The 22,906-nt window shown below is 40.9% G+C and overlaps 1 protein-coding gene across 30 annotated transcripts in view; it reads right to left on the bottom strand.

Moving 5' to 3' along the window:
- Positions 1 to 22,906, bottom strand: part of Erc2 (ELKS/RAB6-interacting/CAST family member 2) — an 860,860-nt gene that overhangs the window by 480,725 nt on the left and 357,229 nt on the right. For 29 of the 30 annotated variants that reach the window (XR_010058279.1, XR_010058280.1, XR_010058281.1 and 26 more), the window contains one exon: positions 18,893 to 19,060. The exons of the other annotated variant lie outside the window; for it this stretch is intronic. Coding sequence is in view for 25 of the 29 variants with exons in the window: in XM_063275106.1 (XP_063131176.1) it covers positions 18,893 to 19,060 (168 nt within the window). In the remaining 4 variants the exon portion in view is untranslated. The remainder of the gene's footprint in view (positions 1 to 18,892; positions 19,061 to 22,906) is intronic. 30 annotated transcript variants of the gene reach the window in all.

Raw genomic sequence — 22,906 nt, 5'->3', positions numbered from 1 at the left:
TCCCATGGACATTTTGGTCTGGGCCTCCATACTATATACTAAAGCCCAGGGTCAAGGGATAGATCCTGAAAACCTTTGAGATGAGGACATCAGTGACTTTTGGCAACTTTACCAGGGGTCTGGCTTAAGTTCCCCTACATTAAAAAAAATTTATGGCCCAAAAATTATTTGAATTTCCACTATGGCTCAGAAGTCACCTCTGAGGCATTTAGAAAACATCTTAGAAAATTTCCCACTGGTACAACAAAATACCCCAGATGTTTAAGGAGGAAGGAAAGGCTTTATTAGCTCACCATTAGAGAGAATAGTCCATCAGAATACAAAAGTAAAGGTAGCAGGAGCTTAAAGGAGCATCCACAATCGGGAAGAAGAGTGTTACTCATCTTCATGCTCGGTTAGCTTTCCCCCTTCTATGCAAGTTAAAACGAAGTTTCCTTAGGATAGGCCTTCCCATCTCAGTCTCATCACGATAATTCTTAAACAACATGCTCAAAGGCTACTCTAGTCTGAACAACCCAGGTGTGCCTACAGGCTGGCCTTCCAAGTGATTCCAGAAACTGCCAAGCTGACAGTCACCGCCGACCTTCATACCTTTACACTCTGTTAATCAGACCCTGAATCTTTTAAGCCACAACCTTCTGCCACTTTTTCTCTACTCATATGGCCTTCTCATAGAGAAACACACACAGTTGGCCCAACCTTGAGAACTCCCCATAGTCTTTAACAGTTTCAGTGATGTCTGAAGTACAGCGTCTGCACCTCCTCTGGGATGCAAAGGAATCTCTTATTCGTGATTTCCTAGAAAACAGAAAGTAAACTACATGCTTCCAATATACAATGGCAAAAAAAATGATAATAAACGTTCTGATCCCAAAAGGGGCTAGCAAAGCAGATTAGAGCAAAGAAGACCGCTAACCAGCAGAAGAACTCCAGGAAACAAACAAACAAACAAACAACTACAACTATGGCGGCTCCATGTCTGATATCCTGTGCTCATGATGTCGTCTGTGGGTTCCAAAAGGATTGACTAACCCCACTTCCCCAGTCCCGCCATCCTCAGGACATCATGCCTCTATCTTAGGCAGGCTACTCCACGATAGCTCCTTGTCTTTGTGGATGTTCCCAGGTCCTGGCATCTGGAGCATCCTTTGGTCCCTTTTATCATTCAGGCTTTACCTTCACAGCTTCATGTGGTTTTTCCTGGCTTCCTTCCAAGAACTCAAACCCTGGTACACACTGCCCAGTGTCACTGCCCAGTGGCTCTCTACAACTGTGGTATAAGACGGTATGACCCCAACAGCCATCCATCTTTCATGCTTGCAAAACCCGTACCACATGGATGACACTACCAGCTCCTGCTGTCATCTTGAGTTGGGGTCAGTTGCCTAAAAAACCCAGATGCATCAGTCTTGTGTGTTGTCCCCAGGGAAACACTTCCATGGGCAGATGCTTTTCCGGAGCCAGGCACCCCTTCAGTGGCAGTATCTGTTTCAGTTTAGATTCATTCTCTTCAAACAAGTTTGCATTTTCACAGTGGGTACTTTTGATGGATGAGGTGTCACTCTCGGGGCACTTGTCCTATCTTCATAGTGCACAGCAAGATGTTTCTTTTTAACACTCACAGATCTTTTTTCAGTATGCTCCTTGGCTAAAAGTTTAATTTGTTCACTGGTGTGTGTGTGTGTGTGTGTGTGTGTGTGTGTGTGTGCGTGTGTGTGTGTGTGTGTGTGTGTGTGTGTGTGTGTGTGTGTGTGTTGTGTACGCATCTACCCAAGATTTTCCTTTTTCTTTTTTAACTCTAGTACTGGGCAAGGGCAGTAAAAAGTAGCCAGGCAACAGCCTGATACACTTGTCTTTAAATTTTCTATGTCAAACAAATTAGCAGATTGTCTTTCAATGCAATTTCACTCATTTTCTCAGGATATGGACACAGTGAAGACAGATTATTGGTCAAAATATCACACAAATGGCCCTTCACCTGGTTTCTGACAGAGTTCTGATTCTGCACTTCATCAGTGAAGCCTCAAGTTTCTTTCACCATTCCCTTCTTCCAGTCTCCCTTCAAAATGGGTTAATCAGCTCTGGTTAATAGTATCCAAAGACTTTTCTATTCCAAAGTCCTGAACTCTTCCATGGCTCTCTTTAACCCAGTTCTAAAGTGTGAGACCCATATGGCCAGATTTTGCCCAGAAATAACCCAATTTCTGGTACCAATTTTAGTTACTTTTCCTGTAGCTGTAACAAAGTATTCCGACAGAACAATTTAATTAAGTATATAAGGATTCGCTTTGGTTCTATCACAGTGAAAAGCCAGGGCCTCGGGGTCTTGAGGCAGCTGGTCATAACACATTAACAATCATGAAACAGAGAACAATGAATTCTCACGCTCAACTATTTCTATCCTTCTTATGTAATCCAGGACCCAAAGCCAGGGAATGGACCCAACTTCTTTAGGATGGGTCTTACACCTCCTGTTAACCTAATCAAGATGATCATTCAAAGGAATATCCACAGGTATGCCTGGAAGCTTGCCTCCTAGTTTATTCCAGATCATATCAATCCTGACTCCTGCAGAGAGACAGACGTAGGCTCTGTAGTTCTTATTCTAACAGGTTCTATGGAGATAATTCATATTTCCTTCTTTAGAGTTGGGCTGTAGAAGAAAGCTGTGTTCATATTCTCTTAGGCTATTTGATTCCAGTCTCCCATTATCTTTGAGCAACTGCACAGCTTAATAAATCATAAATATTTTATAGTGATGAAACAAATTCCTACCTACAAATGTGAAGATTCTGAGCTGTCTAATAGGATGCCGTCACTTTCCCTCCATACGGTGGGGAATCTAACTCCACTTCCATGTATACATTCATTTTCATTTTCCTAACTCTATTAATGCTTGCCAGACTCATTTCACAGCTTAATTTCTCTCTTGTTCCCTCATAGATCAGTGAGTTAAGTAAAAATTTTACCATGTGTTTATTTTATTACTATATCAACAGAGGCAGAGTCTCACCATTTTTTTTACATTGTTGTAGATAACCAAAGAAATGAGCACAGCCTTCCTCTAAGAGCACATAGAGTAACCTATGCACAGAGTTTATGCGTGAAATGGAGACTACCTCTGACCATAACCAACTGCATTGCCCCCTCTAAGGGCTGCCATAGGGATTAGAGGAAGCAATTCATGAAAATGGTTAGGTGCTATGCATGGAAGACCTATAAGTCCTCTATATGTTGTAGACTTATGGTTATCATCATTAAACAGATTGACCACTCAGACCATTGCCCACATTCTACCTTTCTGTAGCAACCCTATGGTACCACATACCCTATAGGTGCTTCAGAAAACAGATGGCAGTGGCAGTGTACCACAACAGTTCCAAAACCCTCTGGCCTGCCAAGCTTAATAAAGTGTGTTATCCATTCTTCCAGACCACTGCTGGAGATGTTACAGCCTGACCTTCTATTGATCCCAACATCATCCCAATGGACCTTGTTCCATTGTAATTTATTACAACGGCTAAATTGAATCCACATGACAGTGCTCAGAGCCAATTCTCACTGTGATTCTCAATCTCCCCTTCCCCCACCCCACTGCCCCCAAAGATTTGTGGAGACACAGAATTAGATGATTTACTCAATTCCAGATATTACCGCTATTGAATTCCTTTCTTTAATCTTGCACATCCACCTAGAAAACGATAAAGATGGTTTGGCATGATTTGTTCTGCAGTCCCGTAAATTTATTATTAATGCCGAGTCAGTAATCTTCACTTGCCTGCTCAATTCTTCCCAGCCATGGTCTTTATCTTGAGGAATTTGAGTTGCCTGTTGCTACTGACATCTTCTATATTCCTCAAGCCCTTACTTCCAGTTAGGAAGAGGCAGGCCCAGAGAGCTATCTCAGGAGCTGTAGGCACTACTGCATATAAATAACAGTTGGAACAAGCAGATGCTACAGGGGAGTTTGCCAAAAGGTGTCTGAGCAAATTAGCACGTCCTGCGGGCTAGAAGGCAATTTCAACTGCTACAACTGATATTCATGATGTCCCTGCAGTTCAGCACTGGGATGGTGCCTTGGGTGTTTTCCTTATCTGGAATTATTAATTTTGTAAGCACTGTAGACAGTATTTTTTCTGTCTTCTTCTCGCTCCCCACTAATCTGTGCTGACACTCTAACTAGGTGTCGTATCTAACGACAGACTAGTTCGTCAACTACCATAACATCTAGCTGAGTCTGTTTGGTTCCCACATCCTTGATTATAGACTATAAAAGCATCAAAAGATGGATTAAAAGATGAATTATTCAAAGAAAAAAGTGTTTAGCTTAAAATTCTAAATAAAGGTCTTGTGGCATAGAAATGAAAAAAAATGTATAAACCACAGAGAAATGTACAACAAATGTTTGAATTACGAACGGAAATGAAATTCCAAGCCAAAAGCTCAATGACAGTTCCTCAATAATAAACACTTTAGAGAGTTTAGATTTAAACATGACAAATAACTTATATTTCCTCATGACAAGCACCATGTTTACTAGAGGATTAAGTTAAAGTTTCTGTAAACAGACAAATACATTAATTACCCTGGGTGTTTAGCTAAGTTCTTTATCTGTGACATTCAGTCAACATCTATAAATGCATTTTGAGAGAGAGGTTTAAAATAATACAGAACACAATTAGCTGATGTGTGAATGGGTAAATGAAGTTATTACTATGACCAATTTAAATGAGAAAATAAGTGCTTCATTCTTTTTTCCCTAAATTTTACATTGTAAACCATAAATATGAATTTTCTTGTTAAGGTTAAATATTTACTTTGTTTACTGCCTTATAAAATAGATAATTATTATATAAATTCATAAGATTTTATTTTAAAGATCTAATCTGTTTTTTAATGAGAAAAGTTATATCATGTCTTTGCTCTAAAAAGAAGTTTAATGCATACTTATATGTGAATTACTTTAAAATAAAGTACTTTATTCCTCAAGAAATAAAAGATAAATAACAAAGAGTGAAAAAACTCAAGTTTCAGGTATAACCTCCATTATCAACAGGCTGAATTCCCAACTCTAAAGTGATGGCCAGTTCCATAAAACTGATCCCAGGAGAAAGTAGTGTCTGCCCCCAGGCATTCTCTCGATACCCTTTACTATAAAATCTAGAAAATGGAGAGGGAAACACACACACACACACACACACACACACACACACACACACAACCCAAATGACAATAACAATGAGCCCTTCTCATTTTAAATATAAAACAAGCACTGGCTCCTTTTCATTCTCAAATCTGATTGTTTCATGATTTTCCAACATGTACAATTCACATGCACACACACACACACACACACACACACACACACACACACACACACACAGGCATGTCTCATCTTTTTCTTTGCAACTCTTTAGTTAGCTTCCCACCCATCTCACTTCGAGAAAAACTTGGCAAGTTTAGCATCAAAGGCTCTGCGTTCTCTCCTTATTGCTGCCATGTGTGTTGGACAAAACATCGGTTTTCTGGCTCTCAAACGCTTCACCTCCTCAGCTTCTGCAGTGCCATTATATTGCCCTGTGATGACTATGGCTTCAGGGCAACCTGCATGGTTATGAGATTACGACAAGGAAAGTTGCTCATACAATGAGGTTATCTACAACACTACCTCTAAAAGGGGTAGCTTTAGAATAAACTATTGATACCTCTAGGACTAAGGGACCTCGATTGCACAGCACTGCCTGACTCCAGTTCCATGATGTTTTGGAGGAGATAAAAATCACAGGAACGGGGCATAAAGGACCACTTGCCAGAGGTGCAGCAGGGACTGACTAGGAAGAGAGCAGCACAATGGAAGTTTCTGAGGTAACAGAGCTGTCTTGTAGCCCAATGATGGAGAGGCCACACAATTGTAAGCTTTTGTTAAAAGCTGTAACAATACAAACCACAAAGAGTAAACTTTGCTATGTGTAAATTTAGATGTAGGCTCCATAAACTAGTTCCAGCACCTGCTCCCCCAGGTCTTTGCTTTAGATTTAAAAGAATCGATAGGTTTATGTTTAAATTCTTATTTTTCAGTATTAAATAATAATTTTTCATGGGTTAGCCATGATGAGTATTTCACTCAACACACCTATATGGAGAAATCTGAAACCAAACGTGAGGTATGAACCTATGCCATTTTGGAGATGGGGAAATCAAGCCAAATGTAATGTAGTTAGCCTGGCTTTTACAGTCTGATACTGAAATGTCCACCCAGCAAAGAGTATATACCCAAGGCACGGCTTCCATCAGTCTGCATTACAACTAAGAAGTGATGTACCTTTTGAAGGCAGGACCTTGTTGAAGCCACTGAAGGAAATGTATTGTTCCAAACTCTTTGCTTCCTCTCCTGACTTCTCCATTGAGCTTTGCTTCTGGGGTACATAGTAGCTTGTACCACACACTCCTATCACAATAGTATTCTGCCACATATCACAGGCCTACAAGCAATGGAGCCCACTGACAATGGCCTTAAACCCCTAGAAACACTAACCAAAATAATGAATAAATAACCAAAGAAAAAAAGAAAGAAAGAGAGAAAGAGAGAAAGAAGTAAATCTCTCCTCCATTAAGGTGATTTTTTCAGGCATTTCATCATAGCCAAAATAGAAAGTTGACTAACATATATATGATTGGAGTTTTAAAATCTTATAAGCAGCAGCTTTGGGGTTCACAGTCAATAATTCATACACACACACACACACCACATACACACACACACCACACATACCACACACACACCACACACACACACACACTCACACATACTCACACACACACTCACACACATTCTCACACACTCACACACTCACACACAAACACACCACACACACTCACAGACACTCACACACACGCTCACACACACACTCACACACACTCACACACACATACTCACACATACACACTCACACACACACTCACACACACATACACATACACACTCACACACCCACTCACACACACAAACTCACACATACACACTCACACACCCACTCACACACACACACACTCACACACACACACCACACACACACACACATACTCACACATACACACTAACACACACTCACACACACACACTCACACTCACTCATACCACACACACACACACTCACACACACACACACACCCCACACAAACATTTTGATACATTTCTTTATATATACATTAGTTCACTTCAATTAACAAAATAGCCTGAGCATTTTTCTTTGCCATTCAGTATTCTTTTATGATACCGTTTATACTGAGGAATTTCTATGCATAACCGTGCCATCACTTGTTTGGATAATTCATCACTGGAGTGTTTTCAGTGATCAGAAAAATGCATTTATTTTGTACATCACAAACTTATGGCTAAATCAATGCCTACATCTTAATTTAAAAAAAAAAGAATTCCCATGGGAAGAGCCAGTGACATAGGTGGCCTTGGTAAAACAATTCTACATTCAGTCCCCCACATCATCTAAAATTTACAGGTGCCATCACAGGGTCCCACAGACCTTGTGGGAGCCTTACCTCTAAGAAAACGTAAGCACAGAAGGATGGCAAAGGCTCTTTGCCCCTCCATTCCGACCTTCTCACCTGATTGCCTGTGGCTGTGCCTCCAGCTGTTCTTCCGTTCACAATCATTCATGATTTGAAGGGCTCTGGCATATGCCACCCCTTGTAAACTCTTATATTGTTAGTGTATCGTATATAACCTGCAGAATTTAGCTTCATATTTTAGCACTACAGAAAGAACTCTCTCCACCTGCCATCAGTGGGTGCCATTCACTCGCACAAGTCCTGATCGCTTAGCTTTGCTTCACTCAGAATCGCTCACACACAAAAAAGCTATAGAGGAAGAGGAAGTGGGGAAGGCCTCACCCCTGGGAACGAATGGCTTCCCATCTCACTAGGAAGACTCTCTGAGTCAAAGATCACATGTGCTCTAAAAAAGAAGTATGCCTTGTTCACCTCTGCTCAATATTTAGGATGCATAAAAAACGTTCATATGTTCCATGAAGTTGGTCATATGATGAAGGTGGTTATACGATGGAATTGCCTACAGGGAATAATAACTTTTGATCTACACCAGAATTCAGCAAACTACAGCCTGTGAGCCAATCAGGCCATTTGTAAAATAAAGTTTTATTGGAACACAGCCATTCCTGCTTGTTTATTTGCTTTGAATGTAACCAGAACTTTGGACAGATTGTTCTATCAGTCCATTCCATTTCACTTTTCTATCTAACATTTCTTAATCACCTATAACATGCCCAAAACTGTACTGCTTACAGAAATAAATGTATGAATAAGACCTGTTGTTGCTTTTACTGAACTCCAGATTTCCTAGAGAAATGGACAGAAATGTGTAATATCACTTTTGAAATTTTCAACTACTTGATCTGAAACAACACAATATAAGCAGTATAATAGCAGTTTACTTTTAAGCAAACATTTTAAAATAATTAAAAATTATAAAATTTCATAAAAATTCCACAGACTCCCAACCTGAGGAGTTGAGGTGTTAGAAATGGTTTTGTTGAGAGTGCTCCTTCAGTGGACCATGAATCTTTCTTGTCCACATACTCTGAACCCCAGTCCTGTTACTTCCAACTGAATTTTTTATCTTTTACTCTAATATTCACTTGAATCTATTTCCTACAGTCATGTAACAAAACACTTCCAGTTTAGTCACTTAAAACAACAATCACTTATCAAACATGGTTGTGTAGGTCAGAAGTCCTATGTAGACATCTGGAGTTTATGTTCAGGGGCGGGATCAAGGTGTCATCCAGGAGGAATACTTGTCGAGAGGCTCCAGTGGAAAATGCACTTCCAAGCACCCTCCTTCTGCTAGCCAAATTTGGATTTGTGGGGTCTTAGAATTATAACTTTTCTTTTTTGCTGCTGTACATGACAAACCACTGCCAGCCACAGGGCCCCTGCAGCCCTTGCACATGGCCTCTCTGTTCTCAAGGCAACAGAAGAGAGTTTAGGATGCATTGAAGCTTCCTGGTCCTGCCAATTCTCGAACTTGGGGAGCCAACCTCATAGTGCTGATGTCATGAGGCCACGTGCACAGAAACTACCTTTATTTCTAAAGTCAACTGTTCTGTGCAATGTAACTTAGCCATTGATACCAAATACACCACAGTCACACTCCTAGGTGACACCAGGGCGGTGAGGACCTGGGATCCTCAACTTAGAAACCTCTTTATGAAGAACTGTAACTACATTAACCAAGGACAAGTCACCAGTTTAATGCTTGTGTTATTACTCGTTTTTAAAAACCAGCAACCTAAACAGGAACCATAATCCGAATATTATTACAAGGTTCTAAACTGACAGATACATTCTATGCCATTAATTCAGAATTAAGCTTCTGTTTTTTGTTTTTAAAATTGTCCGTTTAAATAAGTTATATATTTTGGCTTATGTAAGTTGTAAAACCTGGGAAAGGAAAGGAAAAAAGAAAGACTGGGAATAATACTGTAATATCTGTAGAGTTTCAGACCAAGAAAACACAATACTGACTTAACAACTATTTGTAGGGGAACTTATACATGTATTCTATAAGATTCAAGTTATGGACTTCCCTCACAATATACATTGAAAAGTGCTAATATACTTATGCATAAACTTACTTTACAGCAAAGCGGGATCCAATGCCAAATACAGGGTAAGTGAAAAAGACAGACAGAAAAATTTCCTTCCCACATAAATAAGATTGATTCAAATCAAATGGCCTGGGGGAGTATGTGGGAAGACAAACAGAATCATCTCCAGACTGAAAAATGTAAAGTCTCAACCACTTCTAATCCCTATCACAAGACTGCAGGCAACAACTGGCAACTGATGGACAGATGTCACGATGCCTTCGCCCGGCAGGGTAGCAGAGATGGTCATGGACTCCAGACAGTTTAATTTAAATCTTTTGGGGGGTGTTTTACAGGTGATTATATGAAACCCTTTCTTTTAAAGCTACCATGATGAAATTGAGTACGGAATATGAGGTCTTAACCTGGAAGCCGGTGTTTATTTAAAAGCGAACTTGCATCTCTTGGCTTGCCTCAGCTCTCTCAGCGAGTGAGAATCAGTTCTCAGCATGAGATCTGGCCATGAACTGCGTTTTGAAATAACACAGATAATCGTTATTGCCACTTGTAAGTCATAAGGGACTAGGGGAGAACATTTACAGTGTGGAAGTCAAAATGTCAGTCAGTTTTTAACTACATAATATATTTGATTGCTAGAAGACATAAAGAAAAGCTCTTGCTGTGAAATTGGTATTGTAAATGGAGCAAGAAGTGTGGTCCAGCTATATTAAGCTACTTTTGATTCCCCGAACACACTGTGCTGCCTCTTCCTGCCAAGCCTTGAAAACGCTACTCCTGGTGCCTGTACTCGACAGCAATTCTAAGTCCCTTAGCACCAGATTGAGTTGTCAACATTTCCAGAAACTACTCCTTGCTCATCTCATTCCTCCTGGGAGGGGAGATGTCCTTTACCAATACCATGATGACAGTGGCCAATAAACTTAAATACTAATCGTTCTAATAATCCAAAAGAGAATAATATACACTCTTTATAAGTATGAGGCATTGTATATAAAAATTATAAAACAGAACAATAGTAATAGTTCAAACATCACTGTCCTTGTTTATAGGGGGTGTGGTTCTGATGCCTTGAGCAGGAATCTGCATATGAACGCTGGAGCTCCTGTTCCCCAATTGGTTCTTCATAAAATCGATAAAGATGCTAGAGGCCAATGGTTGGGCAGAAGAGGTGGGACATCCAGGTTCCCACAGGCAGGCTAAAAAGTGCAGGATAAAGGGGATTCACCATACTTCAGAGGAAGAGAAAGCAGGTAGGCAGCAGAAGGAAGCAGGCAGACAGACAGACTGGCAGGTTTATACTCAGATTGTTTCATAAAGGACAAAAGAAGAGTAACCTGTCTGCTGACTGTTGCCTGCCTGCCTTCCTGCCTTCCTGCCTAACTAACTGCCTGCCTACCTGCCTACCTGCCTACCTGCCTACCTGCCTACCTGCCCACCTGCCCACCTGCCCACCTGCCCACCTGCCTACCTGCCTACCTGCCTGCCTGCCTGCCTGCCTGCCTACCTGCCACCATGTTCTCTTGCTCGTTCCACACTTCGACCACTACAGAGTCAGTTCTTGGTTGGAGGTGATGCTGTGTGAAGCAACCAGCAGGCCTGCTTTCATATTCCGATCTTGTATTTCTACTTTAATTCCCTCAACGGTGGACTCTAACCCTGAATTGTAAAACAAATAGTTTCTTTTCTTCCCCAAATTCTTCTGCTCACAGCAAGAGTAATGGAACCAGTATAACATGTAGTTTTTACTAGCCTTCACTCTCAACTCAACACTCCGAATTATGCCCTTACTTAGCTGCCCAGCTGTGGCCAACAAAATTGTAAATGCTCACAAGAAAGCAGAAAAGGGGTTGAGAATATATTGCCTCAAACCCACGACAGCTACTGTGGTTGCAGACCAAACCTGGGTCCGCCAGCTGGTTCCCTACCATCAGATGCAGAACGAGCTTGCCTACACCAGGCCCTACCTTAGCTGCACATTTCACTGCAACAAACAGAGCCAAGGCTGGAGGTGGTAGGCGTGGGAAGAGCAACAGTCATGTCCTCCTCCGAGCCTTATTATTCATGGATGGTTCCTCCTGCAGCCTACACAGAACGTACCATACCCGGAACACTGAGTGGGTTTGACATTTCACTGGGGCAAATGACTCTTCTCATAGATGACACTATTCTGAAGACAGAAGTAGATCTCAGAGAAATTTCTCCTTTCCCAAGTTCTCACTCATCAACAGCCCAGTGTATTTTGATTGAAAGCGGGTCAACATGTGGTAAGAATTTTGCAAAGAGATGAAGTTATCTTCTTTATGAGCTCAAAATCTCTCCCAGACTGTAGTACCAGAAAAAAAAATCTAAAGGATGTGACATAAAAATGAGCTCAAAACTCAAGGGTGAAGGTTGGAGCCATTTAGAGGAAAGGTCTTGGATACATCCTGTCAAGGAGGCACATGTGAACAAAAATCGAGGCAGTCCTAAAAGTCTGAATCCCTACTTAGTTGGCAATGTGAGAACAGACAGAGGAGGGTGTGAGGGCATCCGTCGACGGAGGTGACGCCTGACTGCTCATTTACCTCTTAGTTATGAACCCCGATGATGCTTGCCTCCTCGTTTTGGCTTCCTAGTGCTGAGACAGTTCTTAATTGTGAATAATCTTGTTCTAAAATGAGATATTTTTCCTATGGATTTTTATGGCTTAAAGTGGTCATAAGTAGTTCTGTTATATATGCTACCATGTAGTATGCTTTCAATAGCAAGCTACATGGAGTGATATAAAGGGTTATTAGGCATGAATACTTCCCTATCAGGATATCAGCTTCCTGAGAACAAGAGGATCTCTCTCTCTCTCTCTCTCTCTCTCTCTCTCTCTCTCTCTCTCTCTCTCTCTCTCTCCCTGCTGAAGAACTGGAGAAGTTACTGATGCATGGGGAGTATGGTGGCTTGAATAGGAAAGCCCCCACAGACTCATGTGTTTGAATGCTTGGCCTATAGTGAGCAGCACTACTAGGAGGTGTAGTCTTGGCCAGTGTGTCTGTCTTCCTTCTGCTGCCTTTAGATCAAGATGTAGAACTCTCAGCTCCTTCTGTGCCATCATGTCTGCCTGCGTGCCATCATGTTTCTCACCATGACGATAACAGACTAAACCTCTGAAACTGTAAGCCAGCCCCAATTAGATGTTTTCTGTTATAAGAGTTGCTGTGGCCATGGTGTCCCTTCACGGCAATAAAAGCCCTAAAACAGAAAACTCAGTAAGAGAGTACACCGTTATCCCTGAGTTTATTGTCTGTCAGAATTTCGACCACAGTAATCCCAGATGTGGAGAATAGAGGTGCTGACGTTAGCAGAGCCATACACACCATGCACAGGAGCCAAGCCCACTCACCCCTCCTTCCAGTTTCCCAGTCAGAAGGCACTCTATGTATCTGCTGCTTCTTCTTCCCCGCAACATAAAGTCCCCCCGCTTCGTACGTTTGTGCTCATGTAACTGAGATCCCGAATGAAAACGGATATTGAAAATTTACAGCAAATTCTTGGGTAGCAAGTTTATGCTGTAAGGTTCCGTGAGCTTTGTGGCAATCGAAAACTGATGCAGTTTCAATGTCGCTACCAGTCCTAATATCACGAGTATTCTAGACACTCCAAATGTACGATGTCATCGAGGTTTTATAGCATTCCCTACAAAGACTCAATAGTCAAGTAACACCTCATCAGCTGGACGGTGTCTCCAGGTGTGGGAACAAAAGGCTATGGTTGCAAAACAAAACTAGTGTTTCCTGCCTTTGGTAGAGCATCAAGTGGATATCCCAGTGAACACTCACAAGTGCAGTTCTGCTGCCTAGTAAAATACTCTGGACCTTGGCAAACTATGAAATCAGCGTCAAAAGTCCATCCTGAGGATTCTGTCTTCCTGTAAAAGGTCACTCAGAGGCAACCTGCCACTTGAGTTTCTCTCTTTATTCAGCTCCATTTAAGAGAATATAGCCAGTTCTCCTAACACCAAAAACACAGCGCAGGTTGCCAACGACATAACATTGCAGATTTGACTTTGACATGAGTTTATTATTATTCCATACCAACACACCCTCATCCAAAGCTTATGCTGCTCTAACCAGGCCTGCTCTGAAGTAGACGTTTATGTTGAATGTAGACAAAACTCTTAAGTCTCCAGACCCAAAGACAAGGCATCATTGCCTTCTATGTTATTCCCTCATTTCAAAAGTAATTCTTGGGGAATTTGATACATTGTCCTTTGCTCATATTTATTCTCACCCCAACTTCTCCCAGATCTACTTCCCAATCCATAGCCACTCAACATTGTGTTCTTTTTTTTTTAACCCATCAAGCTTACTCCTGCTTATACACTCTAGATATAAGTGACCATCTACTAGAGTGTGTGGACCACCAGGTACCACACCCTTAAAGAAAACTAATCCTCCCTCTCCAAGGAGCTGTTAATGTCAATAGCTCCTTAGCTAAGGGTGGGACTTTGTGTGCATGTCTGGACTCTGTGCAGGGGCTTTATCTAGCTGTAGCTCGCACAGATCCGAATCAGCTTCTGAACTGTGTCTATCACTTATTTGTAGATAACTTCTTGGTCACTATTAAGTTATAATAGGCCATGCCCCTTCACTATACTGCAGGGCTTTCATTGCCTCTCCAGATATATTGGGAAATAGTTAAAAAGAAACATGGGCTAGGGATGTATTTTCGTGGACACAGTACTTGTCATACAAAACATGAGGAGCAGAATTTGGATCTTCAGAATCCATGTAGAGACCATGCATGTTAAGCAGAGAACACAGGCAAAGTCCAGAATGCTGTGGCAGCACAGCTGAAAACCCAGAGCACAGAAGTTCAAGACATGGAATCCCTGGAGCACACAAGCTAGCCAGTGTAGTTGAATGGTGAGCTACAGTGAGAGCTCCTGCTTCAGTGTTTAAAATGGAGATCCATCAAGGAAGAAGCTTGATGCCAGCCTTACACTTCTACATACTTGTGCACACATAAACACATATGTATCTGCCTACACCTTCTCATACATGCGACCATGTATATGTACATGTACTACACAGATATATTTACAAGAAAAAAATTAGCATGAAGCTCATAAACACCTTCACATTTCCAAACCCAATAAGTTCAAGATTGAAACATGTTGCCTAAAGAAGATATAATACGTCAATAGTGTTGTTCTCAGTTTTAAAACATCCAAACGTGTACTCAGACCTTTGATTATGGCTATTAGGGAAATTACAAGTTTTACAAAATATGCACATCTGTTACCTAGATATGAAGTGTTGTCCCAATAGCTTGCCAACCACTATTGCCCTTACTACTCAAGAATGAGAACATATAACCTCGACTCCTGGCAAACGATGAACTGAGAGCTTCTTCCTCATCCCACTTTCAACAACTTGTGTCACCATCACACAAATTTGGGTCACAAAAAGAGAAGTTTATTCACTCAATTTGCATTATCTGATTTATTCTATCTTCTCAAACACAAAAGTAAAACCTCGTACCTAGGTTACCTGACCTTGAATAAGCTTATTATAAACCCAACTATTCCTTTGTCTTTTTGAGGTAAATTCTTGGACCCAGACCACTAGATAACAGTCAAAAATAACAGAAACAGTGCATGAGACAGAGGACCCAATACTCAGTATTCGGTACATACACATCCAGCAGACGCCAGTTTTGTTTTCAGTCACTGTAAGGATGCAAATAGAATCTTTTTTCATGGCTCAAATCTAAATTGTTCCTAATGGTCATATGCTAAATAAAGGCCTAGGCTACAGCTGCTTGTATTTAAGAAAGTGGTAGAAACTTAAGTGTAGCCTGGTGGGCTGAAGAAAGTGGGTCACTATGAGCAAGTGACTGAGTCTATTAGTCCTCGGCCCCTTCCTCGCCCTCCCCGTTGCTGAGCTGTCATGAGATGAATAGCTCTCTCTGGCACACTGTCTGGACACCATGATGTTCAGCTTCACCTCAGGACCCAAGCAGTAGAGCCAACCAACCATGGGACAAAACCTGCGAAACCATGGGCCAAAGTCAATTTTTCCTCCCTTTGCTTGATTTCTGAGGGAGTGTGACCCAGCAGTGGAAACTAACTCTGTCTTCTTTTGAATCTTTAGAATACACGCTTGCTCCTGCTGCGGTAACAATCGCTGCTGGTCCCACCTCCCCTGAGCAGCCCCGCCCCTGAGCAGCCCCGCCCCCGAGCAGCCCCGCCCATGATCAGCCCTGCCTCCTTCAAGGGTGCTTGGTTGTCTCTGCCCAGGTCTCTTCTAATCATCTTTATTAATGATCTAGTACTTAATATGGGAATCCACTTTCCAAATCCCTTGTTCATAAATGAATCAGCAGTACAATCAGTCAAATAACCATTATCCTGAGAGATCTACACAAAAGATTGTTAAATCTTTGGTGAAGTTTCAAGAACTAATGTAACTTTAATTTGTTTGTAAGACATAAGCCAGTGCACTATTTAGGTTTCTGGTCAAGGATAATAGAACAGGGATACAGTGGAAAGAGGTTTTCCTGTTCCTTAAGAGGAAAGAGTAGAGGAAGTATTTATGGAGTAACAGAGGCATAGGAAGGTGAGGGGGTTGAGGCCCTAGGAATTCATTGATAATCCCATCAGAGACTAGAGAAACATGTGTCCCTCTCTTTGCACATCTCATTCTCCAGTCAAGCTGGCAGGCAGAGGTTTTCCTGACAATAGGTAATGACGGTAGACCTTAACCTTAACCAATCGGATGTTCCTGTTCAGTATATTAACTCTGGAGTAAGTTCATCCACCCATTCACTAAATGTTTATTGAGAAAATATGCCTACTATGTGCTAAAAATACAGCAGCGGAAAAAATAATAAAGCCTTACATTCTGGAATGTGATAATATCAATGGAAAACGTTTAAAAGGTATGTATTTTCCAGATGGTAATAAGTTATATTTAGAAAAATAAAATTGTACGTGTAAACCAGAGGGATTTGGAATACGTACCTGGTGTTGTATGTGGGAGGGGAGGATTAAGGTCTATGATAAAGAGCCTTTTGAACAGAGATGTTCAAGAAGCAAAGGCCTGGGCTGTGTGAATGTTTGTAGCTGTTCTGTCTGGTGCAAACACAGTGAGATGAACGTGGGTAATTTTACACTTCCTAATAGTCTCAGTAGACAGTAAGATACAAGTAACAGTAATTTTAGCAGCATATTTTATATAACTGATATACCCAAAACTTTTTCATAAAATAATATTGAAATTATTAAGTGCTCTGACATGCACTTTCCTTGACAAATCTTTAAAATATGCTTGTCATACTTACAGCTCATCCCACCCGAAGAGCTTATCAGAGGATAGATAGCACAATGGGTCTGGAACCAGTGCCCTGCGAGAGGTGAAATCCTATAAAATGTCAGCACTGTGAGAGAGCATGTATGTCTATTCAGAAGAATACGCTGCCCTCAGTCACTAATATAGATGAGCAAAGAGGATGTGAGGTCAGGGGTCAAATTAACTAGGGTTCTATGACCTCTGTGAAAGTTGAACCACTTGGATGAGACAGTAGCATGGACTTGTGACTTGTACAGCTGTGCCGGCTGCCCTTCTTGACTTAATGATCTACTATTACTATCCTAACATCCCTAATTTGGGAGCAAAGACTTCCATGTTTTCATTTATACTGAGACCTATAGATTATATATGTGGTTGAAATGGGAAAGTTCTGATTAGAGAGTGACTTAAATTCTTTTGGCATCTAAATGGTAAGTTCTAGTTTCCATGTTAAGAACAGAATGTAGGAACCACAAGTGTAGATGGATGTAAGAAAACGTCTAGGGTAATGATGGTATAGTCCAGGTGAGAGATGGTGACAAATGACCCCATAAAGAGGAGCCAGTTATTCCTCTGTGTCTGCATCGGCAGTGTCACAGGTCCATGCTAGCCACAGTGGCTTCCTGGCTAACCAGTTTGCTGCTCATCACAGTTTCCATAATAGTGACCCACGGATCAGAAAGCTCTGTATATTTCTAGCATTTTAATTGTCAGAGGAGAGCAGGGTTATGAAACAGCTCTTCCTCTTGCTGACCTTTTAAAGATAACAATAACAATAATAAGGAAAATGCTGGGTACCAAAAACCTGTATAACTCACACAATGAGAATTCTCCAAAGTAAAACAGTGGTGATGTCACAGTATCAAGGTCCCCAATTGGAAATAAAATGGACCACTGAAAAAGGGAAGAAGAGAGGGGTCCTGATGAAGCTGAGCATCTTACTGGATCGCTGTGGTAGAGTGTTCTCTCCGCTGATTCTAAGTAAAAGTTAGTTTCACATAAGAAGTGACAAAACCTCTCTAAATAGTCCACATGGATTTGGTCATTGATCTGGTCTAGGTGTAGTATCCAACATATTTATGTTAAAAGCTAATGACCAGCTTATTACTATGTGAAGCGTTTTAAAAATGATGGTCAAGAGAGCCATGACCTGTGTGGGATTAAGGACCTAATAAAAGGGCAAAGAGGAACTAGCTCAACCTTTACAGCCTTCTGTCATCGCGTGTGAATGAAGCACTTAGCCCTGAAGGAGCATGTAATTATGAGAAGGTGCCATCTTGAAAGCAAAAAGACTTTGATCCAGGGCTCTCTAGCCTCCAGAACTGTGAGAAACTCAATGTCACTGTATAAACTCCTCAGTTTTAGATGTTTTGCTATGGCAATAGAAATGGATAAAGACAAGAGGATGTGACCAACCAAATTCGATGTAATTACAGAGTATGTCTAAAATATGTCATTAAGACACACTCCTTAAAATACTTTTCAACTTTCATAATGAAAAAACATTAAATAGCCACTTGGAATTTATATTTTTCATCTACATATCTTTCCTGAGTTCCCTAACCTGAACTCAGGGCCTAGAATATGCCAGGTATGAACTCTTACCACTGAGCTACAATCCAAGCTCTTAGCCCCACAGGCTTAAGTTTTAGATTTGTATATAAATTGGTATAATTCCTCAGTGATTAAGATAGTAAGTTAAAAAAATCTCTATTTAGTTCTTAGGTAATCAAATAGAAAACACACAGGTCATGCTAAAAATAATACAGTACAACTATTAGTAAATTAAATACCAGTAAATAAAAAGTTGATCATCCTAAACTAAAGTTCAAAATATACTTTATCTTCCACAGACCTAAATTTCTCTGAGATATCAGACACATGTATGGCAGCAACTCTCAGCTTGAAGTTGTATCGGCTACTCACTTTTTTCTGAAGAACATTGATTTTTCTTTCCTTTACTTCTAACATATCTTTCATATCACGGATCTCTCCAGCTAGGGTCCCCTTCTCTTCAGTGAGGTCTTGGAGCTGTTTTGTTTTCTTATTGAGAAAAGATTCTTTCTCTTCCAGCCGTAATCTCAGTGCATCTACCTGAGATGGGGACAAAGACAGAAGGTTTTGGTTTTACAAAGAGGTTGTCAATAACCAGTGCTGTTCTCTGTATAGGGGTAGCAGCAGACAGCACCTGAGCAGAGTGTAGTTAATTCTGTTCAAAGATACTTTGACGGGAGCTAGAGAAATGGCTCAATGGGTCTTTCAGAGGATCCAGGTTCAATTCTGTTAACCACGTAGTAGTTAACAACTATCTCCAAGGTTGTCAATTCTGAGGGATCCAACACCATTTTCTGGCCTCTAGAAACACTGCATGCATATAGTATATAGACATACATGTAGGAAAAACATCCATGCACATAAAATAAGACTACAGATCCATTTAAAGTCACTTCAATGCATTTTTGACAACCTACGATCCACCATAAAGTCTTGTTGTTCAAATAGCCGAACAGTAATACTTTAAAAAAATTCTATAGGGTTTTTTAAAATAAGGCATTGCAAAATGGTAGCCTGTTCCCATGTTTGTTCCCCTACTTATGGGAAACAACATGTTTGCTTAGGGTAGTGAACAAGGCACACAAATTCTTCCACATGAGATCGCAGGGCGGGAAAACATTGATCATGCTTTGCAGGATCTAGGACTAGAACATGGAGAACACAGATAGACACATAGGGAGGCTGCTAAATTAGAAAAAGGCATGGGGCCACGAGGAAGCTATGCTGCCAGCGAGCGAAGCAGACGTCCTCAACTTCATGACGACGACTTTCCAAACACTTTTAAAAACAGACAAAGAACACCAAAGGATCCCCTCTTTTACCTGAGTTCAAACATTAGAAAATCGAGACTCACATTTTTCAAATGGTATTAATTAAAGGAAAAAACATAAGCTTTATGCATTTTTGTTTGTGTGTATTTATATGTGGTATATTGCATGTTCATGTGATTGTGAACACATGTGGGGTGAGGATGCATGTACACATATGTATTTGACTATGTGGAGTCTACAAGCTGATAATTGACTTCTTTAGCTGTTCTCCACCCTGGTTTATTATTTTTTCAGACATAGCATTTTGCCAAACCCCTAGCTCACCAATTCAGTAATATCGACTTGCCAACAAGCCCCCAGGAACCCTCTAGTCTCTACTTCACAGAAGTGTGGTTACAGATGCATGCTGTCACATCTGGCTTTTCCCTGGGTGCTGGGGTTCCAAATTTGGGTCCTCATGTTGCATGACAATTACCTTAGCAACAGAGTCATTTCCCAAGCCCCAAGCCCCAAGCCCCAAATCTTATTGGTACTTTATTATTGTGGATACCATTCACAAAGTAAGTTTTCTTTCTAGACTAGACAGCACAGATCAGGTCACAGAAGAGAATCACCAAAATATCAAAAATATAAATATCAATAATACAAAGAACATGAAAATCTTTTGAAATTAATTCTGTCTTTTCAGATTCTCCTTTGCCAGTTTCCACCACATTCTCACTCATATTTAAAAATGCATATTGTGCCAGTTTCTAAGAACAACCATTACACACCATATGAAGGCTTATGTCCCTGATCATTATCGGCAACCACCTACAAGTTTCCAAGGAGATTCTGTACTAAACAATGATATCTAATACATTACTCCCAAGGCATTTGTTTTCTCAATTGAATGTTAAGAAAAGACTAGAAATATTTGCTAAAAATATTGTACGGCCATGTCAGCAGGCATAAATGATGGCACCAGATTGTTTCTGTCTGCCTTAGAGTCTGTTTTATTGTTGTGAGGCAATACTATGACCAAGGCAACTCTTATAAGGAATCATTTAATTGTGGATCACACTTTCCCCAACAAGGACACACAGCCTACTCCTTCCAGAGTATCTACCAGTTGGGAACCAAGCATTCAAATCACCTATGGGGGCCATTCTCATTCAAACCACCACTGTCACTCCACAGTTCTTAGGTTGAAATCAATTCCCCAATGAAATAATATTAAAAGGGGCAGAGGAAGCCTTGAGAGAATGTGTAAAGAGCAGAAGACCCGAGTGGACATGGATTATTTGACATGGGCATGACCATAGCATGGCATGGTTCCTGAAGGAAGGACAGTAAGTTTGGCTAGTTGGGAGGAAGTACCAAGAGATGACAGGCATGCAGGTGTATTCCCCTTTTCACTTTTGGTTTGTAAAGACTTGCATAGGATTCCATAGGAAGGATACTTTTGTTCTACATTCTGACTGAGAGCAGATACACAGATGAATTATCAAATCTCACCAAACCATATAGTTCTATAATTTATACTTCAATATGTTTAAACTTGGTATTTCAACCAAATTGAAAATTATGAGTACTTAACTAAGAATTGACAAACATAAATTCTCTTTCATGACCAAGAGACCAAACGATAGCAAAATCAAGTCCAGAAACCAAAATGCCATCTAAGCCCCTGAGAGAACAAAGAGGTGTGGGACAATGGGTTACTTCTGGATTACAGAACGCTGTAAAGTAGTAATAGGTATCTGATCCTGGTCCTCCACAACAGAAAATCAAGCAGAAGCAGAAGCAGCAGCAGACGCAGTAACAGCAACCACAAGAAGTAAAAAGGTTATAAGAGCAAGATGAGAAATTTGCTTCTGTGTAGCACAATTAGATTTATAAGAAAGAAAGTGTATGCTACTAGAATATCATAAGAATACCGAACAAAAAGACATGTGATCAGTATGAGGACACAGTAGGGAGAACACTTGGAACATTCCAAGCACAGATGTTGGGCCCAGGTCTACTCCTACCTACCATGAAGGTTAGGACAAGTAAGCCTTCTCCCTTCTCTCCCCCATCTCCCGCCACAGCTTGTAGACACAAATGCCTGATACCTTGTGGCAGTAAAGGCAGAAATTGCCTTGGGTAGAGACTATGTCAGGAGTGGATAATATTAAAGACCAAGAAGACTAGAGTCTTTTTTTGCCTAACCTTTTCTAAAAGTGGTGTGTGTGTGTGTGTGTGTGTGTGTGTGTGTGTGTGTGTGTGTGTGTCTGCGTGCGCACACACACACACCATAGCTATGTTCTAAAAGGTCAAAGGGTTTTTTCTTTTTCTTTTCTTTTCTTTTCTTTTCTTTTTTTTTTTTTTACAGTTTCTGCTGCAGAAAAGAAGATTGAGCTGGGATTGCCCAAGGAGGAGATATGTGAGAAGCATGGAGCCATGAGGTGAGCAGTTCTGACTGTGTAGCTAGAGAATTGACATTCTGTGATCAGAGACTGAGAACTACAGATTCTCTAATACTCAATACTCTAATAATTATCTAATAATTCCCTGCATCCTAGCTATCAAAGCAGAATGGTTCATCTGTGGACCGAAAGGAAATGCCCTCCTTTAAAACTGACATGTGGGACCAAGAACGGCAGTGGAGAGCATTTGGATGAAGGGGCTGCACAAAATGAACAATACACATGGCGTTCGTGACACTTTTTGCCACTTGCGATTCAGCAGCGCCCTGCTGTGAACTGTCCTGAGCCCAGAAGAGATTAAAGGCGAGCCCCTCTATGAGAATATTTTTTCCTGGACTGAAACAGAGAGCAAGGATGGATGTGATAAACGTGCTACTCACAACACCCAAACTCAACATGGCAGAAAGAAGCTGGTGCCAGCTGAGTTCTTCTGCGTGGGAGCTTATTTTCCGTGACCATAAGTCATGAACTGAACTTCAAAGGAATGTGGATCATGCCCCTCAATCACCTTCCTTCTATCTTAAAGCTTTGTACAGTCTCTTAGAATCAAGAAAGAGAGGGGGAAAAAAAAACACCTTGAGGGTCTTTTTAAAAAAAAAAAAGTTTGACCTGAACTGCATCCAATTCTCAACCAACATTAGCTCAGCTTGCAGTAAGCAAGTATG

The sequence above is a fragment of the Rattus norvegicus genome, chromosome 16, assembly GCF_036323735.1.
Source record: "Rattus norvegicus strain BN/NHsdMcwi chromosome 16, GRCr8, whole genome shotgun sequence".
Classification (NCBI taxonomy): Eukaryota; Metazoa; Chordata; class Mammalia; order Rodentia; family Muridae; genus Rattus; species Rattus norvegicus.
Note: the sequence above shows the minus strand (reverse complement) of the source record. Positions and strands in the feature narration are given on the sequence as shown.